Here is a 26,890-nt window from a genome sequence, read left to right as displayed (position 1 = left end):
GTTGTTTTTCAGCATGCTGAGCTTACAACTTGGTTCAGGATCACTTTAGGTAGCATCTCTCCTTTGCTGAGGGAAACCTTGCTGAGTTTGCACTCCCTTCCTCCATTTACCTGGGCTATCCAAAATGATTTGGGCTACTGCATTGGGGAGGCATTGGCTTTGCTGAACTCCTCAGGCCAGCTCTTTAGGGTTGGTGTGTCAGTGGTATGGTTGATATGCCATGTATGACAGCTGTGCAGCCCAACACCTCTGCACGAAAACCACTGTGCTGATCTGCCTGAAAAGCAGTGGTTCAGCACTACCTGCTTTGCTCTCACTGTCTGGGCCAGTATGGGTGCTGATAAAGGACCCTGGGGCTCAAGGGGTTCTTTAGGGCTGCAAAGGGTTATGCTTCAGCAGCAGGGCCTGTCCTTTGGGTCACCTTACATCCTGCTGAAGGCTCTGTCCCATCAGCCAAGGGGTAGGGGGAAGAGCCTGCAATGGAGATGGTCTCATCCACCAGTCATTCCCCACATACATCTTTTGGACATATAAGTGTGGGCTTCGAGCCGGGTCCATGGGACCCAGAGGTCCCTTCCAGCCCCACAGCATGTGGAGCCTGCAGGCAGGCACTTGCATGGAGCAGGTTGCCCACATTGTTGGGAGCCAGGGCTTTGGTCTCCCCAGGTGGAATGTGCAGCTCTCAAAAGGAGCAGATCCTGTTCTGCAGATACACCCTGCTCCTGAAAGTTAAGTCCCCTACCCTTCTGCATCTTGCACCCTGCATCTCCCAGGCACTGGCACTCCTGTGACTGGGCCAGCCCTTGATGGGAGTCATCCCAGCATCAACAGACTGTGCCCGCCAGCCCTGTGGGTTAGTCCTGGGCTAGTGAGTGGGAAGTGAGTGGGCCAGGCTGATGGGACTGACCTCCCCTTCCCTGTGCCAAAGGACTGCTCTTTTGTAGCAGCCCCATCTCAAACCCTTTTCCTGGCCTCTCCTAAGATCGTTAGATTGCTGAATAGCCCCAAGCAATGCTTTGATCTGCAAGCAGGCTGCCTGGCCCAGTGGCAGCAGGTTTGTAGGACTCTTCAGACAACCTGTTTGCTTTGGGCCTCTGGTCCAGACTAATATGGCTCTTGTGTCCCTGCAGCTCGGACTGGGTGGAGATCATCGAGCCCCGCTCCCAGGAGCGGATGTACGTGAACTTGACCACCGGGGAGTGCAGCTGGGAGCCCCCTCCCAACCTGAAGGTGCGCCAGTCAGACCAGAAGCAGTGGTGGGAGCTCTTTGACCAGAACAACAACCGCTTCTACTACTACAATGCCATCACGCGGCAGACAGTGTGGCACCGGCCCCAGGGCTGTGACATTGTGCCCTTGGCACAGCTCCAGGCCATGAAGGGCAGCTCCCAGCCTGACTGTGGCCTGGAGCACCGAGGCAGCACTGGCAGCGGTGGCAGAAGCACCCCCATCCAAATGGCCGTCTTGCAGGAGATGGAGAAGGGCAAGAGGAACAGTGTGGCAGAGAAGAGGAAAGATCCTGCCAGGTATGGGGAGAGCTTCAGCCTTCTCTCTTTGTATCTATGGGGTGAATTTAGCTGCCAGGCCGGCCCTGTTAGGCAGGTTGGGAACTGTGCTTCCCAGGAGGGTGCTGTGGTGCCCCAGGAAGGTGCAACAGTGGGGCAAAGTACTGCCAGACCCCCAGTCACTACCATGTGTCTCCTCTTCTTGGGGCACAGCTGTCTGCTGCCACCACTACCTGAATGTCCCCAGCTTGGGCCAGGCCATCTTTGTGTGAGTCACCATAAAAATACATGTCAAAAGGTAATCTTTGCTCTGGGTGCTATAACAGACGGAGAGGGGACAGGCAGGAGTGTCATGTAGTGATGAAAACGCTCTCAAAAACTTGCAACAGGGTTTGTTGGGATGGCATAGCTCCTGTGCAGGGGGTCAGGCTGCTGTGGGGTGCGGGTAAACCCATCTGGTCTGGCTCCTTCCTTTCCTCCTTGCTCAGTTGCTGATGTCTTGTAACTTCAGCCAGGGCAGGAGGTGGGGCTGCAGGGACAGAGCTCCTGGGCACAGTTGTGTGGTCTCATCAAGCCTGAAATAAAAGACCAATAACAAGACGCTATTTTTATGTTTGACTAAGAGATTTTTTTTTTTTTTACACTAAAACTAGTCTGACAGCAATTGGGGACTTTTTTATCGTATTGAAACTATTATTTCAGCTTCAGTTGCACAAAAGTATCCCTTCCCCAATCTCTGTTGGGTTGGCCCCTCTGCCTGGGATACTGTGTGGGGCTGCTCTGCCTCCCTTCTACTCTGTCTGGGCATCATCCTGCCCTGGAGGATGTGGTACTGGCAGCTGGGGAGGCTGTGCAGCAAGCAAAGTTGGGTCATACTGAGAACTGACCTGAGAGCTAGAGCAGCTCTTGGGTAAGCCTGACTGTCCTGCCATATATGCTGGGATGCCTTGTTCTGGTTCTGGGCAGTGCAGCAAGTGCTAGCACCTTGGTTTTTGGATCAAGGCTGCCTCTCTGCGTGCCTGGTGCAGGCAAGGATAGAAAAAAAATGCCAAGTTAATGAAAGCCACAGAGGATGGCAGTTCGGGAAAGTATATGCACCCTGAAGTGAGGTTGCTTATCACATGTCTGCTGCTCCCTGTATTCAGTGCAGATCTTAATGGCTGCAAGACACTAGTGATGCACATAAAGTGCACCAGAAGGAACCCAATACTTTACTGGTGATTATCATGCTCCCTGTGCTTCCTGCCCCCTGAGCTGCATGTCCATCCAGAGAATGGTCCCTGCCCTGCCAGGAGAAATCCAGTAAATGTCTCAAGCTGTACCTAAGTAGTTCCCAGTTCTCTCAGGTCAACCCCAGTGACTTGGGAGGGGGTCACACAGTTGAGCTACTGGCACATGGGATTTGACATGAGACAGGCAACTTTCCTTCTTTGTCCGTTTACAGTCTGGCACTCCAGGGCAGCCAGGATGGGCACCATCAAAACTACATTACATGTTTCCAGATAAATGAGTGTAAGAGCCCTGATAGGGCCCTGTGAAGCTCACAAGATACTGTGAGCTTCACAGAGTCCAAAGTATTCATGACTGTGCCAGTTTTAACACCAGCTGGAATTAAACCACTCCTCTTCCCCTCACTGTTTCCAGTAAGAGAGAGACAAAAGCAGAGATTACGGGTTGAATTAACAATTTACTGAAAGCATAAAGCAGTGGAATAAGACACACACAATAACAACAGCAATGTTAATAGCAATAGTATACAAAAAGAGGAGGTGTTATGCCCACAAAAAGTTTTTCACTATTGGGAACAAAACCAAGATGCCAGATGCTCCTTGTAAGCTGCATCTGCATGGTTTTCCTGGGCAAAGGCAATGTGGTGGCCATTCATGTGCTGCCTGTGTGGCCGCTGGGAACAAAGGCAAGATGTGGGAGAACTTCTGTGACTAATGTTTGCTACTCCCAGCCAGAATCCACAAAAACCAGTAACATATCCCCTGAAAGCTGGATCGTCTGAGTAGGGTCCTGCAGCTGTCCACACAGGTAACCGTGCCACCATTTCAACCACCCCACCTCACTAGAGGTCAGCCCTGCAGATCACTGCTGCTTTTTTGTCATATTGCTCAAACGCACTCCTTTAGGCTCAGTTTGGCAGGGCTCCTTTCTGCTTGGCTTGATGGGTTCAGCGGGATTGGAGTCACTCCCATTGCTGGACTGTTCCCTTCCAGCAGCCTCCTCCTCGCCAGTGCTGTTGGTTCAGAGCTGCGATCAGTTTGCATTTTCACCGCTGTCCCTTTCAACGCCCTGCCCTGTTCCATAGTTGTGTACTGAGAAAGCAGGAGGGGAACCGGCAGGAGGGGAGCAAAGGGACAGGGTCCTGCAGGGGTTGATGCTGACAGTCCCTTCTCTGGAGAAAGAGGCAAAATGCCACGCTTCAGATGGGGCGCCTGGCTTTCCCTGCTGAAACTGTGTGTGGTTCAGGAGGGAAAAAGTTATTCTATACCATGATGTGCATGGTATAGAGTAACAGCAGCACTAAGCTCTGGGCTTGTCTGCAAACAGGATGCTGACTCAGTCTGTCAGGAGGGAACATGGCCTCCTCTGCCTTTGTACTGGAAGTTGCTGTGCCTCAGGGGAAAAGTGATGCCAGTTTTGACCCATCCCTCAGTTCTTCAGCCCTCTCAGTAGGAAAGACCCTTCTACAGGGTCCCCTCCTATAGAAGAAAGGGGGGTGATGCAATGTGGGCAGGAGTTTGCTGTACCTTTCCTTATCTCCCAGGGCAGCATCACCCACCATCACTGTTGATTCTCCTGCAAGGAGGGGAGGTGGGAAGGCGTTCTCCATTGATCCATCCCTAGATGAGGTTTATGTAGCAATCTTGGGGCACCTTGAGCCTGCAATGAATTAAAGGGCAAGTGCTGAGAAAAGCATGGAGTAGCAGCTTGCATGAGAGCTAACAGGCTACTTGGATATGCAAGACTCTTTCAGATTACAAGGCTCATACCAGTAAGCTGACGTCTGCAAAATGTGCTTTCTTGGAAGCAGAAGATTGGGCATCGTTTCCTTGCACATCTATCATATGTTTTCTCTTCTGTGTGAGCAAGGTTAACTGGTTATAATGCAGAGTTTGATTTCCCTAGTTGAACCTGACACCCAAGGAGAGATTTCTTGCCTTTTGCTAGCTTGTAAAATGGGGAGCAAAGAGCTGAGCCAGAAGCAAATGTTCTCAGGTGGGATCTAATGCCATTGCTGGGATGTCTGGTATACTAACAGCATGAGCACACTAAAGTTTTCAGCTCTGTTGTCTGTGTTGTTCTTCAAAAACAACCTCAAGCATGTCCTCCTCTGCTCAGGAGAAATGCAGCTGCGTAAACAGAGGGTGAACACACTGAGTGCTGTTGGTAGTATTTGACATCTTTATAGTTACTTGCACCCAAGACAGTTCCACTTTTGTCTCTTAATGCCAGTGCAAAAATAGTGGTTTTCTTTCCTTCATGTTTGTCATTCTGTGATAGATGGAGAGGCCAGCAGAGACCAGTGTAGTCCCCAAGAGAAGTCTCCTGCAAGCCCATCCAAGAAAGATCTGGGGGAAGGGATTTCATTCTGGTTTTAGTTATACTTTGTGGTCGAGGTTTTTTCTTTTAGTAAACTGGTTTTTACCACCTTTCCTCTCTTGTGCCTTATATCAGCACCGCTGAATTTGTTGTGCCCCCTGCCACACCTCAGTGCTGTGAAACCCTCAGCAGCCTCGAGAAGAAGAAAGAAGCTCTCCAAACCTGTTCCCTCTGTCTCTATGCCCATGCCACCCCTCCCTCAGTGCCCCACAGCTTGCTGCTACTCTTCCAGCTCTTGCCGTGGCTTGGAGCAACCTTCTCTAGACATCAGCCTTTGGCCTCCCCAGGCAGTACAGGAGGGTAGACCTCCTAGGGAAATGGCAGCTTCTTGCAGCAGGGTAAGGCACTGGAGCCATTGACCATCTCTGGAGCCTTCTGGGGAAGCTCCTCTGCCCATGCTCTTGCTCCCATGTTGTCTTTCTGCCACTCATGCCTTTCTGTGCTCTCTGGGGCTGCCCAGCCCAGTGCTGGCTCTGTTTCTCCCTTGCTGGACAAGGACAGCAAACAGCACTTGCCTCACAGCTCCAGACTCATCCTGAGCTCTTACAATCCCGTTAGGAAGCAAAATGGACTCTCTTCAGGGGAAATGATGGCCAAATTATCTTTTCACACACTGGAAAGCTCTGCAAAGGATGGATATACTCTCTTGGTCTCACAGTCCAGCCTGAGGTTGAATGCAGCATTTTGGAAGTGTACTCTGAGCCACTGCAGCCACGCTGAGCTTTTCTGGAACTCCAAGGTAATGGGTGAAAAAGGGCTTGGTGGAGTGCCAAGGCCTGAAGAAGGCAGTCTTTCTGGGAGGCTGTGTGCTGGTCTGCAGCATTTCAGCACACTGCAGGTCAGGACTGTGAGCAGGCTCTGCTGTTCCCAGCCCTGCTATCCATGCAGTACCAGCCCCTTTACTCCTCTTCCCCTGTTTCTCCTAAGGTCAGCACTCTGAAACTGGAGTTTCAGAGTGCTGTTTCTGAGGTTCTCTTTGCAATAACAGGCTATCTTAAAATCCTCTGTAAGAAAGCCACCTTCTCTAGGAACATTCTGTCCCCCAGAAGAGGAAGGTGAGGTTCCGTTCTCCATGGGCAGTAGATTGTGCTGCCTATCCCTTCCTCACCCACCGTTCCCACAGCTCAGCATCCTTGACTGGGAAGGAGCAAGGGCTTGGTGTTACAGTGCCAGGAATATGTGCTGGAAGAGCAGTGAGAGGGAATGTGTGATTAGGTGGCTGTAAGAGTACCTCTGCCTCTTCCAGCTCTGGTTTGTTTCATCATGGGCTCATGGATCTCAAGGCACAGCATAAGTAATGCAACTGTTAAGTTTTCATAAGCAAGAAAGACCATCAGAATCCCTAATACAGGCTTGTTTCCTGCTTGTGCAGTTGACCTTGGGGTAGGATATACAAACACAATGTTCTTTGCACAACTCTGCAGAGTTTTTGGTTTGGGCAGGTTGTATCCCTGCCTCCAGTGTGGGAATTAGGGGCAGAGCAGCAGTGCTGCTGCAATACAAACATCCCTGTTCACTCACCTTTGTCATAGCACCAGGAAAACAACTACTAGAAAGAGCAGAGCTAAGGTGCAAGGCCTTTTCTCCAGGCTTCTGGGAAGGAGGAAAACAAACACTGAAGATCTGGAGCCTGGGAAGAGCTACTAGATATGCTGTTGGAGCTAGGTGCAGGCTGGGAAAATCAGTGCCAAGTTGAGGCCTTTATATTGGAGCTGCTTGAAAGCATTCCTCACAGGAACAGTCCCAGGGTATCCATCAGAATCTCTGCTGCTATTGGCTGAAGAGCTCGGCTGAGAGGCTGCATTGGGACACTTCTCCACCACTGGCTTTGCTTTTTGTCATGGCTTTCACAAGGACAAGACTGAAGCTTCGTGCTGGGAAGTCAGGAAGTCCCTGTTCTCTTCTGCTTGGTTCTTCCCAGCAGCCTGGGAATTGGGTTGAAGGAAGCTATATCCAGACATGGCCCCAAGAAATCATTCATGGCTGTGGAAATGGCCTTTTCAAGACAACTTTGTCTTTTCTGTGGTGGTGCTTCTTTCCTCTCATCTCTGGCAGCCAGGGAGGCTGTAAATGGCATGATGTGTCCATGATGAGACTGATGGGCGAGGTGGGGTACTGTACACATTTAGAAGTTTCTCTTCACCATCACATTCCTGGGTGGGGGAGCATGGTGGCAATTTGATGACATGGGAGTAGCACAGCTTCGCAGTTTCCCCTGACCTCTGCAGGGCATCTAGGTGCTTTGCCTCTTACCACTGTCCATGGTAGCCTAGCTGTGGCAATCCCACATGTTTCTGCTTTTCCTCAAAAAGAAGCAGTGTCAGTGGGTGGCTCTGCCAGCTCCAGGGAGGTGCAGCAGTCCTGAGCAGGCTGGCTCCCAGTGTGCGCCTTGGCCTAGGCCTGAAGGAAGGGAGCATGGGCTGCATGTTGGGACATGGACTACAAGTGCCAAAATCCTGCTGCAGGGAGGCAGAGCCACTTCTTCATTGCCTTGCTGTGGCTGTCTAATTTGTCTTACTGTCCTGCCATCTGGGCTCAGGGTAGGTGCAGAGAGAGTCCTGTACCAGTGCAGAGCTCCTGCTGCTCTCCATCATGTCCCACCCATGTGGCCAAGTCTGTGCTAAAGGCCCAGCGCATCTTCTGTCCTGGGCAGGCCCAAGGTGAGGGATGTCCCTGATGAAGGGACTCTGGGCAGTGAGGAGCTGTTGTGCTTTGGAGTGCCTTTTGCCCTCTGGCTTGCTGGGGCTCACAGGTAGGTAGCTTGCCTCTGCAGGAGGCTATGAGCACAATATCTTCTTTTTTTTTTCAGATCAAATCCCTCATCACTCATCTGAGGACTGAAATCTGGGCTGTGCTCTTTATCACAGATGGAGGGGCAGAGGTTTTTGCCAGTTGAGGTCCCACAGGGCCCTAAAAGTTATAATGACATGCTGGAGCAGGAACCCATCTCTGATGGGCAGGTTGGTGATGTTCTGCAGATGCCCAGGCCCACACCTGAGCAGTGACCGACAGGGATGTTCCCAGTGCTGCTCTGTGGGTGTGAATTGGGACCGATGGGGCAGGACGTGGTGCCAGTGCCTGCTGTATGGACAGGGAGGGGCTCCTTCCTGTGTCTCAGAGCTGAGCAAGGAAGTGGCAGAGCTTCAGGCTCAGTTCCTGGTCATGTGATTTTCTGGTGCCAGACAGTAGCAGTGTGTGATGAGCCTGGATGGAGGGCACAAGTCTGGCCATGCTGTATCTGGCTGAGGTGGGTCTGCCAAGCCTTGGCTGAGTGGATGGTTCAGCTGTGCACAGCTAGCTGGGCCTGCAGTGCTACATGTCTGGGAGAGGAAAAACTTCAGGAGGTGGCTTGTGATATGTGGGCGTCCAGCACCTTTCCACAGAGCACAGGGTTATTTTCCAGGCCTGCCATAACTGGAGGTTTTGTAAGGCAGTGGGACACATCTGCACCTTTGGGCTATCCTTCTGCAACCCAACAACTGGATAATGCTGGTCCAGATGCAGTGATGGTTGCTGTAGGGTTGAGCTAAAATATGTCCCAGTCACACACTTGTGGCCTGCCTGCTGAGTCAGGGGCCTGTGGAGTGTTCTGTCCTTTGCCAGTCTCTCTTCTGTGCCATGAAATGAGAGACTGGCAAAGTGTCTCTCACTGATCCAGCCATGGAGCTGTCAGAAATTCTCATTTAAAAGCCTAGAAGGTGTTGCTGTTCTGGTTCTTCCTATTAGTCCACGCACTCTTTGAGAAAGAGTCTGGTCTTCAGATTGAGACTGAAGCTTGAGTGTGCCAAGGGGAGATGCCTTGATGCAAGGAGCAGGCCGTGTCCCCAGGAGGAATACTTGGTGGAGCTAGGTGTCATCCTGAATGCCACTCTCATGGTGCTGTTACTGCTGGTGGTTCCATGTGTGCGTCCTCACTTGGCACCGCTGGCGCTCAACCCCTGCATGAGGCATTGTGCCCCAGGAAGAAGCATGTGGAGGACAAGCCACTGAGGGCTAAACAGGAATGGGAGAGCAGGGGCTATGCTGGATGGTGGCTTGGGCAGATGGAGAGAAAATGTCAAATTTGTCAGTGTTTCCCAAGCTGCTCTTGGCATAGGGCTTAGCTCAGCATTGGGCTGCAGTGCTGTGAAGAGAATGAAGGTGGAGGCTCGGAGACAGGCTTTCCTCATGGCAGTTGCATCACCATCTTGAAGTAGTGTCAGGAGCTCCCTTAAAATAAAATCCTTGGTGCCTCTGTGGGAGGTATATAAGAGGCCCCAGAGCAAGAGGGGCCCCAGGGTTCAAAGCAGAGGACCTTTGCTGGCCACAAGCACCAGAGAAGGTTGACCTTTTCTCAGCCTTCTCTGGCCACACCTGAGTAGTTGCACAAGAGAGCTGCGGGAAAGGAGCCAGCCCTGCAAAGACAGAGGTGCAGCAAGTGTGATCAGTGTCATGAGGCCTTTGAACCCTGGCCAGGGGTCAGGCACTGTGCCCATGACAGGGCAGTGCCAGCCTCGTCTGTGCCACTCATGATGCCATTGTATCAAGATGGGATTCACGACACATTGCCAACAGAGAGCATGTTTTGCCAAAAATATGGTAAGCAGTGGATAGGGAAGGAGCACACCACTTCTTTAGGAGGGCAGTGATAAGGAACAGATGTGAGACATTAGCTGTTGGACAGAGGATGTAGGGAAGGTGACCAGAGTGCACCAGGTGAAATAGGACACCCACAGTGATGGGGGGCAGGTGTAGGGAGAGCAGGGGGTGCGCAAATGCACTGGCAGGATAACCATGGGGGAAGGACAGGCAGAATACCCCAGGGAAGCTGTGCTGAAGGAGGTGGCTGGCACCTGGCCAGGTGAAAGTGCTTTAGAGAGCAGGAGTGTAGCAAGAGGGCTAGTGTCCACATACCTTGGGATTTGGTAGGGAAGGCACAAGAGAGCCAGACATGGTGGGGGCACCTCTGGACATGCAGCAGAAGTGGGTGTGTCTGTCAGCACAGAGGCCATAGAGGACAGGTCAGCAATGTGGAGTGGGGAGCAAGGTCAAGGTACAAACAGCAGAATAGCTATGAAGGTGTTAGGGGAGCATCTCCTGTCTCAGATGGAACACATGCAGTACACGCTCAGGTCTTACCCAGTGATGGCTGGTAGCAGATATATGGAGGTAGGGCACAATTCAAATGGAGGTAGGGTCAGATTCAAGTGGACCTTCCTGGGGACTGTGATGCCTTGGAAAACCTGGAAGTTCAGCTGGTTTAATATCCTTTCTATTCCCTTTTACTCAGAGCTCACAAACACAGACTGGCTGTGGTCACAGCCTGACAGCCGGTGGTTGTTGCTACACTGTAGAATATATCCTGGGAACTGGGGTGTTGCAGTGGGCATGTTGGGTTGTGGTGGATCCCGAGTGCCGCCACAGATCAGAGGTGACACTCCCAGCAGAGGAGGGTTTCACAGCCATGGGAGCTGAGCAGGGCCGGTTGGTGTGGTCAAGGGTACCAGATCCTAGTGCATCTGGACAAGATTGGGTGGAGACGTGGCAGGTTGCGTGGAAATGTAAGCTGTGAGTGGAGAATGGCCACCCCCATATGCCTCCCATAGACCTCATAGGTTTTTCTACAAATAAACGCATATCTAGAAACTTATATAAAAAAATAGCATGGTCTGGAAGGACTGTCATAGTTGGATAATCTGAAGGCAGGTACTTCAGGGGACTATTCAGGCACTTTGGGACTAACAGTTTGGGTAGACATAGAAGGTACTTCAGTAAATATAATTCTTAAATAATTGTGTGTATTTGTATCTTTCTTCTTTTAGGGAGACTCCTACCCACTGGCAGCCTCTGTCAGGGACAAAAGCAGCCTTGTTGGTCAAAGTGAACAGTTTGAGGCAGATGCAGAACTTTTCAAACAGTTCTCTTCAGCTGCAGGGTACTCCAAAGCCCAACAGCCCAAAATCTCTTCCGAAACGAGCTGTATATGCTCAGCCTCAATCCACATCCCAGAGCCCTGGAGCCACAAAGCAAATGCCTACTGGAGAAACAAAGCAGTCTATGCAGATCAAAAAGACCGAGAGTGGTGGGTTTTGCCTGGTGATGATGAATGGTCCTACTTCTCAAACACCTCCAAGAAGCCGGACAGGAACCCCCCAGCCTGCATCCCCCACATATGCCTCTCCTGCACCTATATATGATGAGCCATCTTTAGAGTTGCCAATTTATGATGAGCCACCAGTAGATATGGACACTGAAAGCATTTGTGTGAGTGGGATGTCTCCACCAAGGTCACCAAGCAATAGCTTAAAAAAGCAGGTGCAACCAACCAAATTTTTGCAGCATCCCAGTATTCAACAACAGCAAGTTGCAAAGAAGCATGCAAGAAATCCCTCTTCCACTGAATACAGCCCAGCTGGCAGAGAATACATAAAACATATGGTTAATGTTGACCAATCTGCCAAACTCTCCCACTCTTCTGTTGCAACAACAGATACCTCCACTAAACTGCCTGGTCAGCTTGCTTCAAAGGACAGCTTCAAGGAGTCTTGGAGGATCTTGGAAGCAAATGTTCTCAAGAACATGGAACTCCACCACAGTCGGCAAAACAGCCTGCAGACTCAGGAGTACCCAACTGGCCATCAGGATTCTGGTTATTCAACTGGTCCTTCTCCAAGCTTGAGAAAAAGGAAGGGAAGGAGGCAAGGAGCAGGTCAAGCAAGACCTGGCTCTGTGGGCAGCAGCAGTGAGCTCACAGCTCTGAATGATAAAGTGATTGCTGAGATGCGTGCTGTGGTGGGTAGGTCAGCAGCTTGCAGGGGAAGCAAAGGCAGCCTGGATGCTGAGGGCCTGGAGAACGGTGTTCCAGCAGAGAGCAGCAAGGTCAGGTTTCAGTCTGACCGCTTGAAAAAATCCATCAGCCAGAGCTCCAGGGATGATGTCGCAGCCAGCAATAGGTCTCTGTACAGACAGGACCTGGAGATTAGGGAATTCTTTCCCAGCAGTGTGGCTACTCCACAGGACACAATGAGGCAGAAGAGAACTTTTGAGAAAATAGATTCTTTAGAAAAGAATGTCACCAGCCAGACAAGCGTGACTTCATCAGGTGCTACACGCCATTCCTCCCAGGTGCCTCCCCATCTGTGCCATGTTAAATTTTTTTTTTTTTCATTGCTAGACTTGCTAGACTCATCATAGAGAGCCTGCTTCTGGGGGGTTTAATCCCAGGGGTATGCTGCAGGCAAGACACATCTGTTCCTGCAGAATAGCAAACAGGTCATAAAGCTTCACATCTTTGCTCGTGGAAACCCTGTTTGAGGCCAGTGGCTTGAGAGGAAGGAGAATTGTGGGATGGGGCTCATGTCCAGCAAGGCCTCAGCACTGTGGGTAGTTCTGCTCTGCTACTTGGGTAAATGTGCTTGCCTGATCATGTTACTGTCACTCATGTCTTCCCTTGTATGTACTTTCTTCACTGGAATGATCTGAGTTGGTGGGTATGGCATCAAGATTTGCATAGCCACATGACAGCAATTCCTCTTTTTCTCTCTCTCCTTTTTCAAATGGTTCCTCATAATGCTATTCTCCTTCCCAATTCCTGAACATGGAATAGCAGTATTTAGAAGATTGGTGTCAGTGGCTCTAGCATCTTGTTGGAAATAGCTGTTTTAAAGCCCCATTAGTGTGCCTGCACAAGGGGAGTAGTTTTCTCTCTAATACAGCACTTCTGCAGGATTATTTTGCCATCTTTTTTCCTACTTGGATTCAAAGGAATGTCCTGCTTCCTGGTTTTAGTTCAGATTTAGGTTCTTTGTAGATAGTTTTATATCTCCTGAAGCTTTTTCCCTTTTTTGTCTTTGCTCACTCTCTGTTCCCATTTTGAACAAGCAGGATCTCTACATCAATTTGATAAGGCAGAGCTGACAATCATCCTCCATGCTGAAAGTGGCTTCTTTTTTCTAGTTTTTCTTCTGTTTGCTGGTACAAAGTCTTTCATGAAGAAACTTGGGAAAGCTCCTTGACTATTCCAGATTGCTCCAGCAGACCTGTGAGGTGTAACTTTTCTTTGAAAGCCAGGCTGACAGCTCTCCGCTCTATCAGATTTATCTGTGTGTGTTCTCTTTATTGCTATTTTGGATCAATAAGTGCCTTGCTTTCATCTGAAACCTTTTGGAAAACTGATATCATGTTCCCACTTTTCAGGCACAGAGACACATCAAGTTTACATGACTTACATGTTACTATTAATAGTTCAACAATTTCATTTCATAGCCTCTTTAGACTTGGTAGGAAACTGCTCTCCAGTCTTCTGGCTGTATTACACCTTGTTACATTGACAGGGAGAGCTGAAACTTGATTATGCACAAGAGATGGTGGGTTGGGGATAGGCTGTGAATATCCTTGAAAGTGAAGAAAAATAATTTATATGTGGTAGTATGGAGAAGCAGAAGATTAAAAGAGACAGATGTTGTGGTAGAGGCAAAAAGAGTCAATTAAAATATTCACAAAAATACTCAAGAGTCCAAGTAAAGAAGGGAGGAAGTTGCAGAAAATTTGGCAGCAGAATCACTGCCTCACCTGAGAATAACATCCAGTGGCTTGAGTGAGCAGTAATGTTTTGTGCTGGGCTTGTATGATAGAGAGGAAAATTGGGAGATAAGAAAACTCAGTATTGGAGGAGGGTGGGCAGAAGTTCTGGGACAGGCTAAGCAGAGGTGGCTGTGAATGAGATGTGAGAGAAAAGCCACAGAGAGAACAGAGGAGAGAACCCAGAGCTTCCTGAACCTCAAGATAGTATGAGGAGGTGACTCCTCAGAAGTAACATGCTGAAGGAGCAGGTAGGGTGATAGAAGGGAAACCAACTCCAGACAGGTAAGGTGGTTTGAAGGAGACTGAGGATGTTGAGATGGCAGAGAGCTGCAAGTGGGGATTTTTAGTCAGTGTGTTGAGTGAATTCAGAGGGTGAGGAGGTAGAGGAGTAACTCAAGGGATAAAAAGAACAAAGTAAAAAACCAGGAGAGATTATTGTGCCCCAGGCTGGCAGTGAGGGGTGGAATGTGATGTGTGCTAATCCCATCATCCGCATACAGAGACATGTGGGGTGTGAGATGGGAAAGGGTTGGACTGCAGAAGCCTCTGTCCTGAATTCGGGAGTTCCTCTATACTAAGAAGGAAACACTGACTTGCTCTAAACTTCTAAGAACTAATGTGTATTTTGGGGTTAACTGTAGAACACTGTCTTATCCTCCTCCTGGGCTTCTGGAGCTCCATTGAAACTGAGGAGTGCAGAGATACTTGTTTCCTTGATGTGTCCTTGGTGCCACAGAGCTGTGCTGCTGCTCTGGAAATTGACTCAACTCCTGTCTATCCCTGTAAACTCAGCAACAGCTGGGATGCTCAGCCCTGTTGCTCCATGTCCTAGCACTTCCCTTAGGGACAGCATTAGTGTGTGGCTGTGCCAGCCAGGCTCTTTCAGAACTACAGGTGTTATCCACCAATTCTACATGTACCAAGTCATGTTTGTACAGATTCACCACTGTGCAGTTGCTGGCAGCTTCATGTCTCACTGTGGATAATTTTCCTAGCCAGGTAAGGAGTCACCTAAGCTGCTTTTAACATGTCTGTTCTTCTTTGCAGCCTGAGACGATAGAGCTGGAGCCCAAGCAGGAGGGCAGCAGCCAGCGTGGTGGCTGTGTGGAATGCCATTTCCCTTACAGCACCCTACGGAAGCCCATCTCTCAGAGCAGCATGGCAGATTGGGCTTCCAAAAACCTGAACATGCACACACAAGGCATCTTCCGACGAAGGATCTCCATCTCCAACATGCTGTCCTGGAATGGTGGCTCCATTAAAAAGCCAATGCTCATCACTAGCAACCGGACCATCAAAAAAGAGGCATGTGAAATGTTCAAACTGGTGCAGAGCTACATGGGAGATCGTCAGACTCGCATGGACCGCAATCACGTGGCGTTGGTCACGGTCACCAAGTGCTGGAGCATGCAAGGCTTGCGGGATGAGCTCTACATACAGCTGATCCGGCAGACAACAGATAACATGTGCTACCGAAGCCTGGCGTGGGGCTGGGAACTGATGGCCATCAGTCTGGCCTTTTTTTCCCCATCACCCAAATTTCAGTCTTACCTGGAAGGTTACATTTACCGCCACCTTGACAGTGATGAAAAGAGTAAGTGCCTCATGCACCTCCTCTGTATGCAGCAGCATCTTTGTGAGTTGTACCACATAGCCAAGGTTGTCTGGGTTTTAAAAGTACAGGTAGTTCCCCAGCTAGTGCTGTGGGCTCTGTTAGTGAGAGCACAGTGTACTGGCTGAGTTCATCTTTCATCGGTGGGATGAAGCTGCCACCAGCTCGTGTCTGGCAAAAAATTGCAAATCCCAGACTGTGCTTACCTCACCCGTCAGCACTGAAATGAGCTGATGTCATCCCTCCAAAGGCAGAGCTTTTCTGTGTTCTCTGATGACATAATTTGCTTTTAAGATCCTTGAAGCTGGCAAAATAAAAGGATTGTTAGCATCTAAATTTTTAAGGGAGCCATTGCAGACACTGAGAACAGACCTTGCCTGTTTGGGGATCCTGAAGAACACAGGCTTTTAGTGTGAAGAGATGAAATTTATGTGTCTTTCAGAAGTTTGGGGACCAGCCCAGCTTATATTCCGCTATTACCCCAATTTTAAATTGCTATAGCATCTGGTTGGAGAGGGTGGGGGGATGGGGTGTGAAGAATAGAAAAAAAGCAAAGTACCAGCTTGGAGAGTATTAACTGGTATTTATTGGCTTATTTCCACTATTTCAGCCACATGCACTGTATCTTGTCCAATCTCAGGCCAGAAACTAGACACCTCTTTTCCTCTTGATCTCTGGGGACCTGCTGTGTTTGAAGCCCCCCCAGATCTCCAGGGTGGCTACTGGAGTTCTGCCCCTGCTCATGAGCATGGCGGCAGAGGTCGGACCAAGGGGCAAGTGCTACACTGGCAATATTTGCCTTCTTTTTTTATGATTTTAGCCTTAATGTGGGATTTCTTCACTGAACTGCCTGTTGTGCAGCACTAATTTAAGTCTTATAAAGATTTTCAGCCATTGTCACTTCTGTCCAAAAACATTTCCTCCAGCTGTGCTTTGTCTAGAGTGCAGGCAACAAGGAAGAGTATTCTGAGATATTGAGAAGATGGTTCTTTTGCTGGTATTTAGCAAGTTTAATTAGGTATAAACTTTTCAACTGTTTGGCCATTTGGAGAAGCTGAATGTTCTGAGCCCTCATTCAGGTTCATTGGGAGCTGGCTGTGGTGCAGGACCTTTCCCCTGACGGAGCTTCTTATTGCTGGAGTCAGGCTGGCTGCCATATCTCAGGGCAGTTCTGTGTTTTGCTATTTTAGTATATACCACATTATTAATTGAGACTCTATTCTGAATTTTCAGTTGCCCAGCACATCAAGGAGCTTGTGGATCTGAAAAACAAGAAGATCACAAAATCCAGGAAAAAGAGAAAACAAAACACAGAGGATGAAGGTAGGGAGAGGCACAGGAAGCTGAGAGAGAGGTCCGCGCTGACTTTAGGCAGGCAGCAATGCTGAGCTCTGCTGAAAATCAAACCATTTCTTTAAATACAGAGACTTGGGTTTGGGAAAATTTATCTGGTGGCAGGCTGGTGTTCAAGATTAGATCAGAGCATGGATCAGCAGTGCGAGTGGCAGCTGGGCTACATTTGGGACAGGTGGGGGCCCTTTCCATCACAATTGTGCAAGTTGTGTGAGGGATTTTAAGTTGCATGCAGATTTGGTGCTGTAATTCCTCTGATCTGTGCATGCCACATTTCCTGGAGCATATTCTGGTGCTAGAAGCCAGAAGCCATATGAGCCAATGTGTTGAAAAGAACCTGTCTCAGTTGTCTTAATGGATTTTGTAAATCACTGCCTAACCTGAGGCTCTTTCTGGAGGATGCTGGTACTTGGTGAAGGACACTGTCTTTTTCTCTCCAGAACTGGCTTCCCTTGCCCACACTTTCTGGGCTCTGCAGCCCAGGGCTTGCCTTGGTATCTGTGCGGAATGAACAAGAGCTCGCACATTGCTCCAGACTTAGTTTAATTGCTGGCTGCAGGATAACACTTTATCTGGCTAAAGCCTTACTAGGCAAAGTCCATTCAATATTTTTTATATTGCTTTCAGGAAACTTCAGTTAGCCCTGTGAATTCCTCTCAGGCAGCAGTTTATATCAATTGACTTCCGTGTTTTTAATCTGTGAGAGCTGGAGTCCAGCTTCCCGCATTCCTGAGCACTCCCAGCAGACAGCTGCTGCCTATGGTGGCTTCCCTGTGTCACTGCTGTGTCACCCTGTTTCATGAGGCAGCTGCAAGTCAAGGGGTAGGGATGAGGACAGCCCTGGGTTGTAGCTCCTGCACTAACAGTGTTCATTGTTTCTCTCTCTCTGGTGGGATTCAGAGCAGAGACCTGCAATTGCATTGAAGGATTATATTTCTGGTAGGAATATGTGTTTTTTCTTTCCTGTTCAGGCCCAGGAGAGTTCAGGCCATTCTGAGCCTTTGAAAATTAATTTTGCATGTGCTCCGAGGGACTAAGACATCCTTATGAGACAACTCCATGGAGATTGTTCTGTTCAGCAGGCCATGATGTGGGCTGAGTGGGCTGTTCTGTGCAATAACGTGTCTAAATTGTGTGTGCTGGAGATGTGCTTAGGAAAACAGATGTAGTTTTTACCTAAAAACAAACATTAAATTTAAAATTTAAAACAAAATACAAAAACCAACAGTTAGACTCTTTGTAGGTCCCTTCCAATTCAGGATTTTCTATGTTGCCTCTGATACGTATTTTTAGATACATATATATATATATATATATATATAAAATGTTATGAAAAAGGCATGCTAAGATAACTTTATAGAGTTTCCAGAAGGAAGCACTTGAAAGTCAGCTGTGCCTGTGTACCTGTGTGGCCTCAGCTGGGGCTCTGGTGACAGGTCACACACACTGTTACCTTTCATAGAATCATGGAATCATGAAGGTTGGAAAAATCCTCTAAAGTAATTGAGTCCAGCTGTTCCCACAGCACTCTCAAGGCCACCACCAAATCATGTCCCGAGGTGCCACATCGATATATTTTCTTAATACTTCCAGGGATGGAGGTTCCACCTCTGCCCTGAGCAGCCTGTGTTCCAGTTCCTAATTACCCCTGCAATGAAGAAATTTTCTCTTATATCCAATCTAAATGTGCCCTGGCGCAGCTTGAGGCTGTTTACTCTTTTCTGTCTTTCTGGCCCAGGAGGCTGCTCTGGCAGGGACCAGGCTATGAGTTGTTCTGCAGGGGTTTAACAGAGGACGCAGCAGGGGTGGCAGCTCACTCAAAACAGCTTTTTCGCAGTGACTGAAACTCTGAGGACTTTTCCTAGAGACTTGACTTTAGAATTGCACCTGAAGTAAGGGGAAATCTTGCAGGAACATGCCATGTTCTCTCTGCTGCTGGCTGGAAAGGTCAGGTTTTTCCCTGGAGCACCTACTTCTGGTTGACCAGCCCTGCTTTCCAGATGTGTGAGGGGTGGGTAGGATGCACCTGAAGCTGCAAGGCTGTTGTGAGAAGTTTCTTAGTGGCTCTGAAATACTAAGATGCTTACGGATGCTGTAGCATCAGTTTGGTGGGGAAATCCATAAGGAAATCAAATGCACTGACTTTGGTCAGAACTGAGTAGAAGATAAGTAGGCATCTATGTAAGTCTTTCAGTGAAAAGTTGAGTTGAAGCAGTGAATCCCCACACATGTGCACATACTGCTTTCAGTCCAGAAGCTCATAGGTGAATAAACATTTACCACCTGACATATACCCAAAGAAAGAATTCTGAAGTTTCCCACACTTGACCTCTGCAGTATTCATCTTCTAGCTTAATTCTCTGTGAATAAATGAAATATAAATGTGGTTCAAGGTCTTTTCATGCATGAATAACCTGTTGGCAGGCAGAAGAATAATGGGTAGGAATAAATGCTGTGTTTTCAGAAGGAGGATTGTCTGCTGATCCCACAGAAATGTGAGCTGGTCTTTGGATTTGTACAAGGAGACGAATAATGAGTTGACAGCTCAGTGTTGATAGAAAATTGTTAACAGCTATAAAAATGAAGGGTGCAGAGGGATCTGGCGAGAGTGACAAATGGAGCGATCAAGCAGCAGAGAATGTTGTGTCACCAAAAGCAATGTTTTTACATGGGGGAGAGGTCTCTAACTGCAAGTGCAGGGGGAGGTCCCAGTTGAGCCTTTTTGAGGAGGGAAAGACATTTTCCAGCTAGTATATGAATTTCTGTAAACACATACACATTGCTAGGAAGTGGTCAGAAACCAAAAGAGAGATCAGGAGCTTGCAGGGAAGGGACAGAGAGCAAAGCAGCTCTTGGCTGTAGTCATGCTGTGCCTACTCTGTATGTCCTGCCCAGGGGTCCCTCCCAGGCTGATGAGTGAGGCAGGGAAGGTGACATGTGAGCTGGACGTGGAGGAGGGAAGAGGGGCGATGGTCAATGGGATGAAAGAAACTTAAGATTACCTGGGGAAAGCAAGAGGAAAATTTCTCACTGTGTGCCATAGCAGAGCTGAAAGCTGCCTGGTTTTGGTGTTGGGCAGCAGGCTCAGTAATGGTCTGTCCTGAAGCACAGAATGAAATCCCAAAGGGCTAGTACGTTGTTCAGATTGCCATGACCTTCCCAAAGAAGCATCTTGAAGAAGACATCTCAGGGGCACAGGCACATCTATGCTCATGCTGGGTGATTTCAGTTCTGCTGTGATCCAGGCATACAGAAGGAGAGATGGGGTCTTTGTGTGGGGTTCCAAGGAGAGCCTTTATTGAGCTGCTTCGTCAAAGGGATCCAGGCATGAGCAGCCACTCTGGCAGCGAAAGCAGGGTTTTATATAGGGATCCTGAGGGGCAGAGCAGAACACCAGGGCCAATGGCATGAGGACACAGGGGTGGAGGGAGTGGGAAGGGCCAATGGGATGCATTGAGTCTGCCCATCACAGCAAGGCCTGCTGGGAGAAACTCTTTTCCTTACCCTAAAAAGGGCGGTTGTGGCTTGAGGGGTTTTCTGTCCAGGGGAGTATTGTGGGTTCTTTCCTTGTTGGCCCACCAGCCCCCACAGTTCAGAGCATAAAGAGGCTTAGAAAGAAATGGGACAAATGCAAAGAGGGGAGGTCTGTCTCTTGATGGTTAATGGTCCAGGTACAACACTGCCTGAGGGTATTGCCCACCTGCTGTTAGCTAGGAGTTTTTTGAAGGGAGATACCAATTTTTAAGACATCCTGTATCTGTGTCTTATCTTGGTGACAGGTGCAGGCTGCTGGCTTGTCTGGCTCATGAACATGGCATTTCCCATATAGGGAATGGTGATCCAGAAGCATTGTTGGGGTGTAGAAGGAAACACTGGTGGTGTGAAAAAGAGGAGGTAAAGCAGTGCTGTAAAATGGATCCTGGGCAGATCTAAGCCAGGAGAGCAGCACTGCTGGTGTGAAGCCCAGTTTACCTGCTCAGGAGCACCTACCCCTATGCTATAGAGTGCAGTGAGATGGGATCCTGGTCTGAGAACCTGCTCTGGCTGTGCCAGGCTGAGATCCAAAATGCTGTGGTAGATCAGAGGAATATCTAGACAACAGCTTTCTGTAGTGCTAAAATACATATTCTATGGCCAGGTCCTAAATCCACACTCTTTGGTGAATTTTTAGGACTTTTTTTTTTTGCAGGAAAGCATTTAAGTCAGTTCCAGAAGGTATGTTCCTGCATGTGTCTAGTCTGGATTTTAACTTTTTCTAAAAGGAGATGTTCTTTAAGATGCTGTCCACATGTGTTTCTAGGCTGGAATATGGAGAAATATTTTCCTTTGAAAACTATTTTTCACTATGTGGGCTGTTAGTAGTCTTCTGTTCCAGAGCTCCTGAGGCTTCTGTGATACCACAGGGAATAACAGATCGTCTTGAATTTCTCAGATTCATTATGTGCTCACAGAATTGCCTTCAGGATTAGCCCTTTCCAGGCAGTGCAGATGAAGCTGCCCAGCCCTGCAGCAAGAGGCTGCAGGGAGTACCGGGCCCACATGTCTGGAGATGTCAGCGTGCGTGATGAGCTCAGTGCCGGTCGTCAGTCTCTAGCTGAGCGTTCTGAAAGCAGCAGATGGTTGGGACAAGTTGCTGGTTTGGAAAAGCTGAGGCTAAAGCTAAATTCTACTCCTCTCCCTCATGTGCCTTCCTGCAGCTCAGCATGTGCTTCCTGGCCTCTCCATTGTTGCCCATCCCACTCTGCACATGCCAGGAACACTTATGTTGGGGCAGATGGCTTCTGCTCTGGAGCAGGGAGACTGCATGGAAGCCATTGGTCTGTGCCCTCTGGGATGAGTGCTGCTTACCCTGTTCCTCAGGGCTTTTGCCTCTTTTTGGGCCATTCAGGTCTGTGGACAGTAACTCCTCCATCCTCCTGTGCACGTAGCAAGTTTATTTTTCAGTTACTTAAATTTGGTCAGCTTCACAGGTGACCCCAGCAGGCCCCATTGGGTCAGAGGCTGTACATGGTTGTCATGGGAGCAGGAGGCCTCGCTGCAGAAAGTGCTGGATGTAGGTTTTAGGCTTTTTCAGAGACTGGGAGCTTCCTGGGAAAATCCAAAATAGGTTTCAAGCAGATGTGTCTGACTGCTGCCCATGCATCAGCCATGCAGAATCTGCAGGACACCAGTTTCATTTGCAAACATTGTTAAGCTTTTAGGGTGATTATGTGTTTCATGGTCTAAATACAGTGTGAAAAAATAATTCTTATTATTAATTGTGAATGTGCTGTCTCCTGCAAAATTGCTGGGATGCAGAGACGCAGTCCAGCTTCTTCCCCTTCCCCTCTGAGAAGGGTGACACCTCTCTTCAGGGTGTGTCTCACATTGGACAGCAGAAGCTGTAACCTGGGATAGTAAAGCATCACAGGGCATCTCATTTGGTTTGTTTCCTTTTAATCCTTAGATATTCCCAGTGTAAGTCATGCCTAGCAGGATTTTTGCTTACAGTGAATATTTTGCATTAGATATTCCCTAGAGATAAATTCCCAAAACTGGCTTTCCTTCCCATTGCCTGTGGGGGATGGGAATGCTGTTGTACCTGCTCTGGTGTGGCTCCAGCTGTGAGGCAGATTGATGAAGGCAGGAGGTGCTTGTTTCATCGAGAGGAGCCAAAGACTGTGGTTTATCTGCTGGCTGAGAGGATAACACATCTCCCACGTCTGCTTAGGAAGAGTTTGTCCTCCCTCTGCATTAAGAGGATTTGAAAACGTCCAAGCTCCCAGTCAGCATACCTAAGCCATAGGGTGTGTGAAAGGCTGATGTGAAATGCCCAGCATCTGACTAGAATGTAGACTTTCACTGCCACAAGTATTTGAACTGTGCTGCAAGCTTTGGGCCTGGCAGGGAGTCAAATAGGGCAGATCTATTCACTGTTTTCAGTGAGCAGTTTTGGGTTTTACTTGAACAAGAACAAAAGGCCAATGGTTTTGGAAAAACTCTCTCAGCAGTCAGTGCTCTGTCATTGCAAACATTTCTCTTGGTGTCACAGGAGGATTATCTCTGTGAATGGTGGCTTGCACTTGCCTTCAGAGTACACTGAACCAAGCACAAACAGAGCAGGTGCTCTTGTGGAGGGCAGCAGCTTTTGAGGTACAGTTCCCAGGCTTTGGCGTGTCCCATTTTCCTTGTCTCACAGAGCATGCCTGAGCTGCTTGGTACAGGCTTGTGTTGGAAAAGGTTGCAGGCAGGAATGTGAGGAAATCTTCTGCAGATCTCCGGGAAGATAAGATCCCATCAGCTCCCCATGCCTCTTCTTGTGTCCTGAGGTCACTGTTGGTGCTGCCACTCTGTCCCCACACACCTTTCTCTGCTGCTCCTCTCTCGCTAGCAAAGGAACCGAAGTTCTCAAATAATAAACAACCTTGGCTGTGCCCAGCAGGCCAGGGCCTAGGCATGTGTGTGTGCCCAGGCTGTGAATGCTGAATGGGTGCCACGCGTGCAGTCAGGGTGGGGCAGGTGCGCTCCGGGTGCGAGAGGCAGAGATTTGCAGGAGCAGGGATGGGAGGTGCAGAGCTATGCACCTTCACTCTGGAGATTAATCTTTCTAAGCTCAAGCCCTGGCATGCACTGACACTGTCTGCCGTGGGACTGGGAGACTTCAAGGTGCTCAATGTAAGTTTTGGCAGTCCCGCCCTGCTGCAGTGGGCTGTGCATTGAGGGGGCTGCTTGTGCCAGAATGAGCTGCTGTGCTGGAGCTCTCTGAAGGGCTTCAGTGCATGGTGCTGTGGGCTGACCACTCATTTCCTCTGTCCCACCAGGTCTACCCATTAGCACCTACGCCAAGTACTGCTACCGGAAACTCCATAAAGTAGCCGTCACTGGAGGCAAAAAGGTGAGCAGTTGCCCTGGCTGCGGGGCCTGGGGGCTGCCTGGGGGACTCTGGTGGTCACCACTGATTCAGTGGTGGGAAATGGAGATAGAGTGAGCAGGGGAGGCTTGCTCAGAGTACATTTCCCCATGAATGTGTGGGAGAGGGCTGCTGTCCAGTTCCTGCCGTCCTTCTGGCAGACAGCAGTGCCTGCTGTGCAGGTATCTGCATGGCTGCCTGCTTCCTGGCCTCAGGGACAAAGACAAACCCAACACTTACCTGTTTCCAGGGTATAAGGAGCTGTCTGTGCACGGGATACTCATAATTTTGTTTCTTCAGGTGAGAGAAGAGTCTCCCTTTGCACTGAGAGCTTGGGTCTTGCAGCTGTTTTACTGCAGAGTTGTTCATTCCCAGTTCAAACAGTCATACAGCAGAGATGGGTGGTGCAGAGGGGAGTCTGTGCTCTGTGTTGTCTGTAATCTTCCTTTCTTCCCTCTGCATGGTTCTGCCTGTGGCCATGAAAAGTGGTAGATGGCCTGTCAGTTCTAGGTCACTGAGCCAGATCTGGTCATTGGGGTGTTTTTTTTTGGAAATTCCTTTGGGGACTCCCTGCCATCTGAACTTTGCATAGTGAACAAATTAGCTGAAATACCTTGAGAGGGGTGAAGGCTCCTGGCATCCTGCCAGGGGTAGGACAGTAAGCCTCCAAACACACATTGCACACAAGTGCAGCCCTGGCCACTGACCCTCAGAGGGCTCAGTGGGAGCTTCTCCCTGTCGTGTTCCCCACTTGGCTGCAGGATCACTGCTGAAGGCCACTGTGCTGGGCAGCCTGTTCCCCCTGTGACAGCTCTGTGCTTTTCCAAACTGCTGCCAGAGGACATTCAAATCCCCCTTTAAGTGTTGGTATTTGTCAGAAGCAACAGGTACCAATGCCTACTTTTCAGGTTTTAGCACCTCTGAGAGCAAAGCTTTCCCTGGAGTTGGAAATACCTGGAATTCCCATCTCCAAAGGACTGTTTTACACCTGTCGGTGGCTTAAGCACTCGCCAGATGCTGGGTTGGGGTATGGGTGCCCTCTGCTGATCTCACACAGCTGGGGCTGGGCTGGGCTCCACTCCATACTGCCTCCTGCAGCAGGTGGAGCTGCAGCCAGAGCAGTCCCCTTGCTGTGCAAAACACAGCAACAGAATCTCTGCAAAACCGGCCCAAATTCTCCAAAGTGGTCTCCTCTGCTCCTCCTGGGCCTGATGAATAGACCCACCCCTGATTTTAGGCAGCAGAACAAGAACCATGCTGCCAGGAGGCTGACAAGGTGCCCACACTGGGGGTCAGTCTTCTCTGTCCACTCACCATCCCCATCCCTGGGTCACTCTTTCTCTGTGGGCTGGCTGTGTCATGGCTGCACAAAGCTTTTCTCTGTCCTCAGGGCCTCCGTAAGCCAACAGTGGAAGAGATAACGCATGCCAGGAATGCCATCCTCACGCCATCGCTCTTTGGCAGCTCCCTGGAGGAAATCATGCTGCGGCAGCAGGACATGTATCCAGGGAACAAGCTCCCCTGGGTGCAGACACAGCTATCACAGCAGGTCCTGGCCCTGGGAGGGGAACAGACTGAGGGGATTTTCAGGTGAGCTTTTGCGGTACTGTGCTACTTTTGAGCAAACCGCATGTCAGTCATCATAGCCAAGAAGTCAAGATCGACCTCCACAAGCTTCCTCTTCCCTAAGAATAGCACTTCACTGTGGACTGGACAAAATCTGACTTTCCTCAGGTTCAAGAATCACCTCTTGTAGTGTCATTAGCTAGTTTGCATGTGTTAGCACAGAGGGGACTGGTGTAGGTGTGACTTAACTATGTGGACAACTCATCCCCAGGCAGGGTGATGAGCTTTCATCAGATTTGGCAATGGTGGTTAGCCGGTGTAGGGGAGGGAGGAGTTCCCTCCCTGGCATCCTGGCAGAGCTCTTTATCTCAGTGCTGCACAAGACACAAGGAGTCAAGAGAGACACAGAATCTGTGTGGTGAGCATGGGGGACTCTGCTTTGGGTTTGGGTTTTCTTTGTTGTTTTCTTTGTGTGTGGTTTTGTATTGCATTTAAGATTTGAATTAGTTTTTCAGTACCTAAACTTAAGATAGTTGTTAAAAGGCCCACTTTACCTTGTATGGGTAAATTTTTTGATAGATAGGTAGATAGATAACAGATAGATAGATGTGTGTATATATATAACTATATTGAGCCAGAGATGCTGCTCATCTTTGGTCTGAACACGCTGCAAAGAAGGCTGGTTACAGAAAATATTCACTCCTGAGAACAGAGATAGTTGATATCTGAGCTAGTTAGAGCCCCCACTTCAAGATGGTGTATAAAAATAAGCACCCCCTTCTCTCTGAGGAATTGCTGCTGTAGCTGCCACTGGTGCCTGAGGCCTTCTCCCTGCTCCCTTCTCCCTGAGGCCCCAGAAGCAGCTTCGGAGCCATGCTTTGCTGCCTCACCAAGCACATTGCCTGGCTCACTCAAAAGGACCTTTTCTGTGTCTCTGCAGGATACCAGGTGACATAGATGAAGTCAATGCATTGAAATTGCAGGTGGATCAGTGGAGAATCCCAAACAGTCTCAGTGACCCCAACATACCAGGTACAGGACTGTTGCAGGTGTGTTGCTGCAGCCTCAGCCACGGTACAGTGTGGAGGGGCAGGTGCAAGAGCAGCTCAGTGTGTGTGCTGCTGCTTAGGAAGGTGTACACAAGCTATCTGCGCTGACCGGGATTTTGTTCTGTGTCTTTTCACTGCATTTTGTTCTGTGTCTTTTCACTGCCTTTCCAAACACTGCCCATAGAGGAAACACTGGGTGTGGGGAGAAATCTCTGTCTGTGATGTAGTAAGGCTGTGCAAGCTGGGCAGAGTGGTGGGAGTCTTTCAGGTCTCCTTGTCCTCTTCTTTAGACAGTCCCAGAGCTGCTTCCTAGAGGAGCAGGTAGGTAGCAGCCAGTATTTGCCACTAACTGGTCTGCTTGGGTCCCTGAGCATTTCAGAGCCAATACTGAATCAAGGTGAAGCAGCACAAGCACAGAAATCGCTTCTCTGCCATCTCTCTCACTGCCATGTTTGCCCCTGAAGGGGGTGGGGAAGTGACCAGAGCTGTTCTCATGCACCTGCTTTCTGCCCAGCCTCTCTCCTCAAGCTGTGGTATCGGGAGCTGGAGGAGCCTGTGATCCCCCAGCAGTTCTACCAAGAGTGTATCAACAACTATGAGAACCCTGATGCTGCTGTGGCTGTGGTGCAGCTTTTGCCGGAGCTCAACAGACTGGTGCTGTGTTACCTCATACACTTCCTGCAGGTAGGCAGCCCCCACAGCCCTGCACTGGGGCCAGGAGCGTGTGAGGCTCAGTTAGTGGGAC

The 26,890-nt window shown here is 49.3% G+C and overlaps 1 protein-coding gene across 3 annotated transcripts in view; it reads left to right on the top strand.

Annotated features, from left to right (window-relative positions):
- The window catches only part of LOC132078622 (rho GTPase-activating protein 39-like), a 61,129-nt gene that overhangs the window by 29,763 nt on the left and 4,476 nt on the right, over positions 1-26,890 (top strand). For 2 of the 3 annotated variants that reach the window (XR_009419280.1, XM_059480876.1), the window contains exons 2-9: positions 1,131-1,526; positions 10,916-12,218; positions 14,724-15,270; positions 16,522-16,611; positions 23,442-23,515; positions 24,921-25,120; positions 26,037-26,128; positions 26,660-26,829. Coding sequence is in view for 2 of the 3 variants with exons in the window: in XM_059480876.1 (XP_059336859.1) it covers positions 1,131-1,526; positions 10,916-12,218; positions 14,724-15,270; positions 16,522-16,611; positions 23,442-23,515; positions 24,921-25,120; positions 26,037-26,128; positions 26,660-26,829 (2,872 nt within the window). In the remaining variant the exon portion in view is untranslated. The remainder of the gene's footprint in view (positions 1-1,130; positions 1,527-10,915; positions 12,219-14,723; positions 15,271-16,521; positions 16,612-23,441; positions 23,516-24,920; positions 25,121-26,036; positions 26,129-26,659; positions 26,830-26,890) is intronic. The other variant, XM_059480878.1, reaches the window with a different exon arrangement.

This window comes from Ammospiza nelsoni, chromosome 12, assembly GCF_027579445.1.
Source record: "Ammospiza nelsoni isolate bAmmNel1 chromosome 12, bAmmNel1.pri, whole genome shotgun sequence".
Classification (NCBI taxonomy): Eukaryota; Metazoa; Chordata; class Aves; order Passeriformes; family Passerellidae; genus Ammospiza; species Ammospiza nelsoni.
Note: the sequence above shows the minus strand (reverse complement) of the source record. Positions and strands in the feature narration are given on the sequence as shown.